This window comes from Procambarus clarkii, chromosome 94 (assembly GCF_040958095.1).
Source record: "Procambarus clarkii isolate CNS0578487 chromosome 94, FALCON_Pclarkii_2.0, whole genome shotgun sequence".
Taxonomy (NCBI): Eukaryota; Metazoa; Arthropoda; class Malacostraca; order Decapoda; family Cambaridae; genus Procambarus; species Procambarus clarkii.
The window spans coordinates 5,456,982-5,469,806 of record NC_091243.1 but is presented as its reverse complement, the minus strand read 5'-3'; the positions used below and the strand labels follow the sequence as shown (position 1 = coordinate 5,469,806).

The following is a 12,825-nucleotide window of genomic DNA, read 5'->3' as shown; positions in this document are numbered from 1 at the left end:
CAACAGAACTTAGGTGCAAGCTGACAGAGGACCAAGCTCCGGGCTGCCAGGTGGTAGCAATCGGTACCAATGGGCTCTAGCTAGTTTCCAGTAAATTATTTTGTATGTATTGAATTGTTTGGCAGTGTTGAGGCTTCAAGTCTTGTGAACTCTGGTGAACCCAGCAGTTGTCTGTAAAGCTTCACTGACTTTCTGGATACTTTCCTGGTGAAAGGTCAGAATGTCATTTTTGTTCTCTATGCCTCTGTAGGGTAGGCCAGGTTCTGGCTCTGGCTCCTGGTAGACCAAATGGAACTCCTGCAACAGATATGACTTGTAGTATGGAGCAACTCAGCACGATAACTATATGGAGCCACCATGGGGCTCTCCCAGAAAAATCTGACTTAATAAAGGAATTATGTTTTTTCAGACACTCCTTCTGTTGTTATGATGATGGAGTATTTTTACTCTACTGTCTGGACGTTCTGTTAGTTGAGTTGCGAAGAAGTTTGGATGAGCAACATCGGCAGTTATTACACCAAACACTGGAACAGGTGTCTTTCTGTCTCTACTCACATCCATCCAAAAAATCAAAGGTTTGTGCTAATACTCAAAATTTATATGCATTTTTTATAGCATCCCAAATCAATTTAATTACAGTACAGAATGTTTAAAAGTTACAGAAGAGCTAGTTTTATATATATATATATATATATAAATATATATATATATATATATATATATATATATATATATATATATATATATATATATATATATATATATATATATATATATATATATATATATAATATATAATATATATATATAATATATATATATATATATATATATCTCCTCCCAAGTATAATATAATATGTTGTACCTAGTAGCCAGAATGTCATACTTGGCCTACTATGCAAGGCCCAATTTGCCTAATAAGTCAAGTTTTCCTGAATTTATATATTTGAGTGGAGAGCACAGGGAGATTGTAGCTCAATACACTATCGAGATGAACTGCCCTGAAGTTAAAATTAGGTGACAAAGCACTGGCCTCTTTGGAAATGTTTTGGAAATGCCAAACAACTAAACAAAATTTAAAGAATTGTACACAATATCCCTTCAGTTGCAAAGTTTGCAGCCTCGTCTGCAATGTCATTTCTCTTATTTGTCCATATTACTTGGCACTCAGTTGATAAGTATTTGACAACTTTGACATTTTAGCATTTGCATTAATGCTATAGCTTTTGTGGTTAGATAGCTGTTGTCATGTAGGTACTTCTGTTGCAAGATTTCAGAGCAGGAGAGCATGGGAGATTACCAAAATAGTGGGAATACAGAGTACAGATACGACATGCATAAACATGATAAAACGCCTAAATTATTAGGATCCTCTCAAAGCTCTCAAAACGTACTCCCTAGAAAGGAGACGAGAGAGGTATAAAATAATATGTACAGGGAAAATATTGGAGGGCTAGGTCTCAAATTTACACAGTAAAATAACAACATACCAGAGTGAATGACATGGAAGGAAATGCAGAATAGAAGCAGTGAAGAGTAGAGGTACCATAAGCACAATCGGAGAACACTGGATAAACATCAGAGGTCTATGATTGTTCAATATCCTCCCAAGTATAAGAAATATTGCTGGAACAAAAGTAGAAGTTTTCAAGAAACTGGACAGTTATCTGCAAGACGCACCAGATCAACTGGGCTGTAGTGAATATGTGCGCCTGCAGGCTGCTCCAAGCAACAGCCTGTTGAACCAAGCTCTCACAAGTTAAACCTGGCCTCAGGCCGAACTTGGGGAGTAGAACTCCCAGAACCTCATCCAGTACAATCCAGGTACATTTTAGTGATGAGCAGAAGCATGTTTTAAAACATTTTGAATGGCACTCATTTCTCTTTGTAAAGTGAAGCACCCATTTCATAGTCTTAAGCAAACTACAGAATTTAATATGTTGACTGCAGATCCTGTTTGTTGTTTCTCATGGTCTACTGTACCACCTGTGTAGTATTTAAATATGCCAGACACTGAGTTTGTTTAATCTGCTGTCATAAAACTGTAAATCATATTTCTTTGAATTTGTATAGGATTTTAATATCAATGTTAATGTCAACAGCATAAACACCTGCGTGATCATGGAGTGCCTCAGATAGCGTTGTGCTGGGATCGGGCACTCCAGCTATACCAGTACTACTGTCCAAACCGACTACCTGATTTCCAGTCTTCACAGATACCATCTATCACCGATGATGTGGCCACTTTCCATAAGAGGTTTGCTACTACCTGCATCTGTGTGCATCCCTAGGATAAATCATGTAGAATTTTGTCATTGAAGTGCTGTACTGTTTTAATTTTTAAAGCATAAATAGCTTGTTGTGCTAATGGCTTGAAACAATATTGGTGAGTGAAAATAATTTGAGCTAATAAATAATACAACATAAATTGTGAAATATATTAAAATACAAGTATACATAATCTTGTAAATAGAGCACTGCAATTCTATTAATAGGGTGAGTGAGACTTAAGAATGAATGTAAAAAATTAAATAAGATTTAAAGTGTTGGGTGTGAAATTTTACTATGTAGGATAGTGATGTAGTGAGCTCAGATTTCCAATGTTTGAAAAGATGAAAAGGATATTTAGGAGAATCATAGTTATAAAATAGAATATAAGCATTAAATATGTGTGAAAAGTTGAGGCATGGATTTACCTTTGTAATCTAATATTTGAAACTACTAGAGATTGACATTTTTCAGTCACTTAAGAAAAGGAATTGCAAATATACATGCTGCTGTTACAGTTTCTCTGAACTATTGACCAAAACCCACCAAGCATTTGTATTCTGGTGGGTTTTGGTCAATAGTTCATAGAAATTGTAACAGCAGCATGTGGCTGATGTTGAGTTCGGTTCAGTAAAATGAGGAGAACCAGTTCTTTGGTAATATCTTATCTGATCCCACAGCCATAGTAGTTCCTCATTTCACACATTTCCTTTTTTTCTCTGTGAATCTGTTTCCCGTTTTCAACCTCTGAATTTTATCTTTTACGTGCAATTTGCTTTTAATGAATTGATAGAATTGGCCTGGTTCTGTTTTACATTTGTCTACTATCCCTTTCTAAAAATGTCTTTCTGCCTATCTTCTCACTATCATTAGTTGTTTCTTCTTTGTATTACTGGTATGTTTGAGGATTTAGCCTCTTCTTATATTGATTCCAATTTTGTGTCCTTTGGTCTATGGCCCTCTCACAATTTCTGTTGAACCAGTCCTATTTTCTAGTTTTGCATCTCTGTTTTGGTATAAATTTTTGTGTGTACCTTTATCTTATATTTCACAAAGCTTGACATACATCTTATTTAATTCTTTGCTTAACAACAAGGCTTTTCAATCAAATTCATTAAAGAACTTTCTATGTTCCCTAAAGTGTCCTCTCCTGAAATAGTTTTTCACCTGCTTCATTTTCGACATTCTCTTAGATTACAACACATTGCATACTTTATTTCCCAAAGGACATGGTCACTTTTACATAATGGGTTAAGATACTAAATGATTGTCAAATATCTCTTCCTTCTTTCCTGGTTAATATCAAATCCAGCATTAAAGGAACATCCCCTTCCCTCATTCTTGAAGCTTATTTACCATGTTGATACTGTACATGAATGTCTCCAGGGTGAGTTTTACAAATATACCAGTCCAAAAGTCCTCCATTCTTGCTTCATAGGACTCCCAGTCTATGGATTTCAAGATAAAATTACCGAGTACTATCAGTCGTGATCTATCTTTATCCGCTCTTACTATACTCTCATGATCGTTATGAGGCCCTCTCATTTGTCGTCTAACTCCTCCTTTGTCCTTGTGTTACATGCCAGTGGACTGTAGGCATTTATGATTATCAGTTTATCATCCTGGTTTCAAATTTCCAATGCCATTATGCCTACTTCTCATGAGTTGTCAATCATAAATCTGTTTACCTTTAAGTGTTCTTTCACCAGCACAACAACGCCTCCACCTTTCCTAATTTTTCTGTCTCCAAATTGAGTAGCCCATTGTGAATACAATCTCATGCAAAATATCATCTAGTTTTATCTCCGTCAATGCAACAGTATCTGACATCTTAATCTTTATTATATCATTTAGCACCAATATTTTTTATCCCACTCCATCAATGTTTGAATATATGATTTTCAGAAACAATGTTCCCTTCCCCTTTGTCCTTTACTTCCCCATTCTCTAATGATGTACAATGAGTGCATGGTCTGAAGTGTGATGCTGAGTGATGCTTCCTGCAGTATCATAGGATTTAGCTTTTACTCATTGTTTTGTTTTGTTTCGTTTCAGAATCATTGCTTTGCTTCCTGCAGAGAACAGAGCAGAGAACCACATCTGTGGTGTGGAGGCATATATCAGTGGAGAGCAGACAGACTGTAATTATACTCGCTTTACTCCACCCACGGATATAATACGTGATTGTTTTTATCTTTTGGGTGATTATTATTTTAAGAGCAAGGAGTGGACAAATGCAATCAAGTATTACAAGCTAGATGTTACCATGAATCCTGACAGATTAGACTCATGGGCTCCGCTTGGTTTAGCTATGAAGGCAATGTTGGAAACACAGCTCAACTCATGTGAAATCATCCAAGATGAAGAATATTTCTTCTCACTTGCTAAGTCAGCTGTAAGATGTCTCAAGCAGGCTCTGAAGCTTGATGAATACCACACTAATCTCTGGGTTGAATTTGGGGGTTTAGTTTATATGGTGCATTCCCATGCTTCAAGACTTCTTAAGCAAGATCTCAATCCTGATATCAGCCTTGAAACATTCCAAATGCTTGAGGAGCTGAAAGGAGAAATGCTTGATCAGGCTGAAAAATGCTTCACAAAGGCTCTAAAAATTCGAGAGGAAGGTTGGGATGATGAAAATTTGCCAGATGAGAGATGGCTTTATTGCTACATGTTAGGAAAAGTTGCAGAGAAGAAAGGCCAGCCATCAGACAAAATATTGCAATATTATATTAAAGCTGGTAAATATTTGCATGAGCTACAGGCTAAATATCCTGTCAAAATTAATTATAATAGTCCTCAGGAGTATTCAGTAGAAGCATTAGAAATGTACTATCGTGTCCATGCATATATTCTGAAATACTTACAGCAAAGAGAAGGCAAAAGTGTTGAACAAGATACTATTAAACTCTTTATACAAATCCTTGATGAGTTAGCTACTGGACCCTTTGCCACTTGTCAAGAAAAGAAGAAAGTTGGTGATAATATCAGTGGAAAAATAGAAAACATTTCACTGGTAAGACAAGTGCCAAACAAAGATACATCACTTGGTAAGAGACCACTAGATAGCCTAGAAAATGAAAAGGAATCTCCATCTAAGAAACTAGCGGGTAACAAAGATCCCAGTGATGTCACTGGTGCTGTGAAAGAAGTTGTTAAAGATATTGTTAGTGATGCTTTTTCAAAATCCAACCTCAGTATAGAAGATAACAACACTGACAAAGGTGGTGGTGCAAAAGTTTGTGGGGAAAATACCAATTTGGGAACAGAAACAAATCCCATGATTATAAAGTCAACTCCAGAAAAGGATAAACGAGAAAGTGACGATGAGATTCAGGTAGTGGAAGAAAAGGTAATAGAGAAAAAGGATCACATGAATGTTATTGCAAGGTGTATCACAGCTCTTAAACTTTGTTTATCGAGGTTTTCAGAAAATTACAAAGCACTCTATCGCTTGGCATATTATTATAACACTTCTAAATTTCATAAGGATTGCAGCCGCTCCAGAAACTATTTACTAGGGTGTGATTTCTGGCAGAGAGTGACATACATGCCAGTTAATGGACTCTTTAATGAGCGTAAAGTATGGATTCAACAGCCCAAAAATTCTAACTTTTTCCATGGTGTCTGGAGAATACCAAATGATGAAGTTGATCGCCCAGGAAGCTTTGCTGCTCACATGTATCGGTGTGTGTCCTTAACCTTGGATGTCTTGCCTCAGATGAAGGATTTTTTTACAGTTTTGCAAATTGCTCTTGCTCTTAAAAATTCACCTGAAAAAGACAAAAAGTACCTGCGGGACAATGAGCGGGAATTACTGTCAGAGCATGCTACTCAAGTTGGCTTACAAGCTATGAGAGACAAATACAGATGTCTATTCAAGGGAACTTCCCCAGTGCATAGGAATCGTTGCCTTTCCTTCCTCCTGGATATACATCGATCATACAAACAAATAAGCAGACACTTGCCAGGTTCTGAGCCTCAATTAGCCAAGATGCTTATTGAAGCCTATTCTTCATATAGTGGTATGAAAGCAGATAACCGTTCAACTTTATTAAGGGAAGCAGATGCTTTCTGTAGTAGAAATCAGCACCTACAGCCCCGCATTGCACCAATTGTTACTAGTAACCAAGTTAATATGAGTAGCAATATTAGTGGATCTCCACAATTTTCACGCAGAGGACGACCTCCAGGAACAGGGCGAGGTCGTGGACGAGGACGAGGTTCCGTGTATTCTGTTCAAGTAGACCGTGTTGTGGCTTTACACGAGGCCTACAGAGTATATTCCAAAATGTATGATACACAGACTCTGCTGAATATGAAAGACCTTGATCGGCATTCTAGATATACTCATCAAAAGGAACTTGAATATGCTAAGTCAGAACTGGTGAAGTATTTAAAATATCCTTATATTTCTCAGTACTTCAAGGAACAGTCTCAAATTATGGGAACAACAACAGCTAAATTGCCCCCTCCACCCGGGTTTATAGGCACTCCTACTACTGCTGCAATGTCTGCTAGAAACACTTTTGGTCACCAAAGTGTCAACACCACAACACAAATATTGCCTACCACAAATTTAAATCGACCAGCTCATTCAACACAGTCTGGTCAATTAAGGCCTGCAATAAGTTCCTTAGCAGCCAGGTCTGAAACTCACGGCATATCCATTACCACCGTCTCTGGTACAAAGCCATCCACCCTCACAACAAGTCAGACTCTGAAACCTAAAATGTCAGTCACTGTCAGTCCTGTTAAAACCTCATGCCTTCCATCTCTACAGGATTGTAGTGAAATTTCTGTTTTGTCTGTGTCTCGTCCTTCTGTGTCCAGTAGACCTACAACGACCACCATAACATCTAAACCAGCGATCATTGCAACATCTAAACCAGCAACCATCACACCATCTAAACCAGCAACCATCACACCATCTAAACCAGCAACCATCACACCATCTAAACCTGCAACCATCACACCATCTAAACCAGCAACTGTCACCACATCTAAACCAGCAACCATCACACCATCTAAACCAGCAACCCTCACCACATCTAAACCAGCAACCCTCACCACATTTAAAACAGCAACCACCACAACAGAATCTCCTGCAGGTATAGTACATAGGCCAACACCCACAAGAGCATCCAGCATAGCATTACCCAAGTCAACTGTCAATGAAACCTCTACTGTTAATGTAAACACTTCCTGGGCAAATGATTCTGCAGGTGGGAGCTCTGTACCCAAATTACCCGCTGGGACCACAATCATCCGCCCTGGTGACTTGCCTTTAAGCAGAAGCTCTGCCCCTCGATCACAACCACAGACTCAAGCTTTTCCTCCTAAACTCCCAGCATCTGATTCTGTTGAAAAGGACTTGACAAGCTCTGCAAAAAATACATCGCCTGAGATTATCAGCAGCAGTGGAATTTCTGTAACCCGAGCTAGCACAACTGTCAGCAGCACAAAGCATGCAGCATCAGGACAAGTCAGTAAGCCTTCCTTACCAAAAGGTATAACCCCAGCACCACGAATCAAGAGCCATCTAAAGCCACATATGGCTGTCAATAAGCCAGCGCCATCAGCATCATCATTTTCAAGAGCTTTTGAGGCTTCACTTGGGTTGGCAGGAAACAAAACTTCGTCTGGAAGGACGGCAGAATCTACAAGTCCTTGTGGTACCAGAACAGTAACTGGCACGGAGGTACGAAGTCCAGCATCCAAGTCCAGTAAACAAGTTGTACAGTTAAGTGCCGCACAACTAATGCAGCAAGCATACGATGATAGACCTTCAAGAAATATATCAGGACTATTGAATCAGTATGCCAAGCCACAACAACCTGTCAGGGGGCAATCCACATCTCATCAGTCACAGACATCTGTGCCTAAACGTACACAAGTTGTAGCTAATCAAAGGCCATCTCCTTCAGGATCCCAGCATCCACAGCCTTCAGGATCTCAACGACTACAGCCACCTCTTCGGCCACAACCATACGGATCTCAAAGACCGCTGGCCAACTCTTCCCAAAGACTCCAGCAACAACCTAGACATCCCCAAATTAGGCAGTCACCATCCAAGTCAGTCCAGAGCAAGCCTAGTCAGGGTCAAAGTGGATCATCAGATGAAATCATTATTTTAGACTGAAAAGTTGTATCACGTGTAAAGCTATTATCTGAATATACACTTGGAGTTACTACAAAAAACAGCTGGTAAATTAAGCAATTAGTGATGATCATGGGTATTGCTTGTACAGAATATAAAAGATGCTCTAATATCAAAAGTATTTAATAATAATGAGTTTGTCCTCTATTAAAAAAAAATTGAAACTTGAAGAGCATATCTGGTGAGATCCCCAGTAGCTCTCTGAAAAAAAGTGTGGATCCAGCTAAGCCCTTAGGAGATGCACTAGGCCTTTGTGACCCACAATTGCCTACTGAGAGCCAGGATCAGAATCTGCCTCACTTTGCGAGACAAGAGAAACTTGGGAATTGGGGATCAATCCAAAGAAAAAACCTAAACAAGCAGGGAAGAAAATTAGGGACCCTTGGGTAAGGCAAACAGTTATTGCTGCCAGTTAAGCATCCTAACCATGATGTGTCTGACTGATACCAGGTGACAGTGCAGGCCATCCAGCCAGATCAAAGTCTCAGGGGGCCTGATAACTCTGACAGGGTTCATTCTTAGCTTCACACTTTAGATATGTTGTGTTGGCTATCCCTGGAACATTAGCTCTGCTGGGGCACATTGCTTTGTTATTGTTACTCTTCTCTTTCACAATTGTTTTCTATGATAAAATCTCTAGGATCCATGAGGAGGCTTCGAACATGCACACTGGGTACTCGCAACCACGCGCACACTAAACCACTTGGCCATAATATGCTAACAGTAATGCAACCTGGGATTCAACTGAATCCTCTAGGGGTCCTGAGGCTTCCACTGAAACCTACTGATTTTCTCATTGATACATCACATTAATGTGATTTCTTTGTGCATTGTTTTCAGTTTTGCACATATTGAATGTGCCTCTGGCTATATTATTTCACTCCAAACTATGGACCAGGTATTCCTTCCTTGGTATTTGGCTTGTGTTTCCCCTGCCCCACCAGAGATTACTTCCTCGAAGAGGTTTGGGTTTTCTCCTTAATGAGCTGACTCGGGAAGAGTTGCCTCACTTGTAGGTAGCATACAGGACTTGATCTCTACTGCAATGTCTGTTGATGAGAACTGTACTAATTAGCTGTGTGTTGTTTAACGTTTGTTTTCATGTCTAACCCTGCTCCTGGTGTATGTTGGGACTTTGCACTATCACTGTAGTTGGGAGGTGTTCTTGTCTGCGGGGTGCCTATGCCATTTCCTGCCAGATGTATATGGCTGGGGTTCAGGGTTTGTTCAGCTGATATGCTTCTTTCATAACTGGCATACCTGCATGTCTGAGTAGCTGATTTCCCTCACACATCATCTTTTGTCAGTGTTCTCAGGCAGGCTGTTTCTGCTTCACAACCATTTCCATACCTTGCAGCTTTCCACAGAGGAGGCAGGGTCGCCTCCTTCCCACCTTGGTGGCTCATGCTAGCCTCAGCATTCGAGAAGTGGGGGAAGCCTCCAATGGATGAGTGTCATTTGATATTTTTGTGGTGGTGGCTTTAGCTCCGTGTATTCTGTCCAAATGTTGGACAGAATTAACTTGTCGCCTCAGTATACTGGTACAGTCTTCATGCACTGTTTACATATATTGTAAAAATAAATTAAAAATAAACCCAACACAGATTACCCAGGCCTTTACCTCATTAATTCAAGCATTGCCATCCCTACTGTTGAAGGGGATTTTGTCCTTTCTCTTGGGTGTTCACTGTGGGACCCACTATTTTGTGCAGCTAGCTCAGGCTGGGGTTCGTGGTTTTTTTCTGATTCTTAGATTATCACCTCTGGTGATGGTTCTACCGTGCTTTGGCTTGTGTTCCTCCTGGTTACATCACTGGGTGTGTTGCTGGAAGTAACGGTTTGATGTTCTTTTCAGTATTTTGACAGCAGCACCCAAGTCTGCATAACTAGCAGACCATGGATTTGGTGGTGTATTACAGGGATGCTCATCTTCAGTTAGAAGGAGATATGGGACTATCTTGTCTGGTGTTCCTTTTCCATTCCCCCTCCCAGTTTTGAGCCCTAGGAGGTATATAAACTTGGCTCCGACCCTCTTCACCATTGGCAGGGATTGGTTCTCAAGGCCTTTAGAAGTTTGTTGTTTTGATTTAACCCTGTGGCAGTTTTTGCTACCTGCTGCATTTCAGTCAGTGGGGCCTGCTTTGGATCCTCCTCCAAAACCTTGGTCTTGCATCAGTTTTGTTGCTATATTAGTTTTTTCTGATGTGCCATTGATTGTGACTTGCCTATTGACTCCCCAGTTTTGGATTTTCTGTGAATGCTGATGTGCTTCTGGACCTAGAGTCCAGAAGCACCAATCCTTGGCACTGGGCTATGAACCTGCTGCTTTCCTGACTGTGTCCAGACATTTGAGGGCTTTGTACCCTGTCATTCCTGAGTGGTAGACATGTCTTTGCCTGAGCTATGTGTATGGCTGGGTTCCTGGTTGTTCCCGGTTGTTCCCAAGCACATGTTGATGCTCCAGCTCTTCGGGCCAGGCTGTCTGGCTGTGTTCCAGGTTGTTCTCGAGTTGGTTGCTGAGGGCTTTTTTGGTAAGGTGTTCATTGGTTCTTGGGCAGAGTGTCTGTCTGTTGCTGAGTTGGTTTGCCTTGACTTCCTGGGTGTTGGCAGCTGTCTTGGTGATCTGGCTGTTGTGGAGACATTGACTTGCCTGTGACGCCAGTGATCCAGAGTTCCTCTGGGGCATAGTGACTAGTTCCCAGGGCTATGGGCATTTGGTATAGAGTCCCTGTGGCCCAGTCTGCTGCTCATTGGCTCCTGGTATCCCTCTGGGCTTTTTGGTTTCAGCCAGTTGTTAGCATCTTCGCTCACTTACTGCTTAGCTGCTATTTGGGCCTGGGGCTTGTCTTGGATGGTCTATCTTGGTGTTAACCTTGGCTCAGCTTGGGATTCCCTTGGCCTTACGATGCATGTATTGTACTGCTGCATCTGATGCACTATGGAAACCCCCTCTGCCCTGAACCCTTGTATTTTTCTTCTATCCTCTCCTGTCTTCTATGTGTAAGCCCTGGTAATATTTTTCTGTTTATTGCTATATTCTCAGAAATGCTGGTCTCCTCTGCAGGCACATCATTGTTAGTTCTGGGAGCTATTGAGTGGAGCCTTCTCAGAAATTATGTATTGAATGTGGGTGGGGCCCTCAGTAGCTCCCTGTCTCCATCGTGTTTTCTTCTACCCAGTGACGGTAAAGGGCTTGGTTTTAGCAACTTGTGGATGAGCTGGCTGGACTAGGACCCTGGCTGGGACCCTGGCTGGGACCCTGGCTGGGGCTCTGGGGTGACCTGGGCTACCACTTAGTGGTGGCCCAGGTCATCTCTCAATGAGGTTGTTTACATCACAGCAATGATTGTTTGCCTTGCTTCCTAAGAATACCTTAATTTCTGACAATGGCTTGTTTTGTTTCACTTATACTTTCTGGTATTTTTATTTTTATTTTGGGTTAATCTCCGATTTCCATGCTCCCTGCTCACCTCTTAGAGAGTCGGTTTCTGTTCCTGACTTCCAGTAGGCAAGGATGGGTCTCAGAGATCTGATGCGTCTCCCTACGGTTTGGCTGAAACAGCACTAAGCTCTGAGGGCTCTACCAGAAAAGTATATTTTATTACATTAAACTCAATTTTTATTTATTTCTGGTTATTTTATTTATGCCTCTTTCTAGCAGGGCCTTGGCTCCCCAAGGTTATCTTGCTGATGTGGCTTCCCACTACTGAGTCACATCAGTCATAGGAATCCTGTATGACCTACTGGGGACTAGAGCCAGAACCTTGGCCTACCCTCACAGAGGCACAGGAAACAGAATTATTGCAATCACCCTCTGCAAGAAAACATCCAGAAAGTAAACAAAGCAATACAGACAACTGCAAGATTCACAGAAAGCGAAGCACCAAAACAATCAAAGGACTCTAAAAATGATTCACTTAAAACTAGCTTGAACTCCCTAGTTTTGTATGGCTTCCAACAGGTGACCAACACCCTGGGAGTTCCTGGCTCCCATGCAAGCAGTGAATCAGTCTGGAGCTGATAGACTACAAACCGACAGACAGTATGGATGGGGGAAAGAGGATCAGGGAGCCACTGAGGCCCTGCCAGAAAGAGGCATTTCATTATGTTCAATTCTCGTTTTCTGGAGGAGCCTCTTGGTGGCATCCTGAAACTATCTAATAACAGAGAAGACAGAAAACATTGTCACATTGAAAACATTGAAAACTCCTCCTTGCCAGCGAGGAGGAGAGCAGCAATCATATTCACAAAGACAAGATGCTGGGCCAAGAAACCTGACCCAGGGCAACACCAGCTTTTCTGGGACTAGGGTTGCCAGAATTGCCAGGACCCCAGATAATCCTCCAAAACCCCAGAGCCCAAACATTAACCCATGACGAGCTATGGCCGGTGTGAAC

At 41.1% G+C, this 12,825-nt stretch overlaps 1 protein-coding gene across 1 annotated transcript in view; it reads left to right on the top strand.

The window, feature by feature from the left end:
• Nucleotides 1-12,054, top strand: part of LOC123747285 (uncharacterized) — a 48,265-nt gene extending 36,211 nt beyond the window's left edge. Inside the window, exons 17-19 of the mRNA XM_045729365.2 lie at nt 410-575; nt 2,103-2,257; nt 4,324-12,054. Coding sequence (XP_045585321.2) covers nt 410-575; nt 2,103-2,257; nt 4,324-8,410 — 4,408 coding nt within the window. The 3' untranslated portion in view covers nt 8,411-12,054. The remainder of the gene's footprint in view (nt 1-409; nt 576-2,102; nt 2,258-4,323) is intronic.
• Nucleotides 12,055-12,825: the final 771 nt, after the last annotated feature.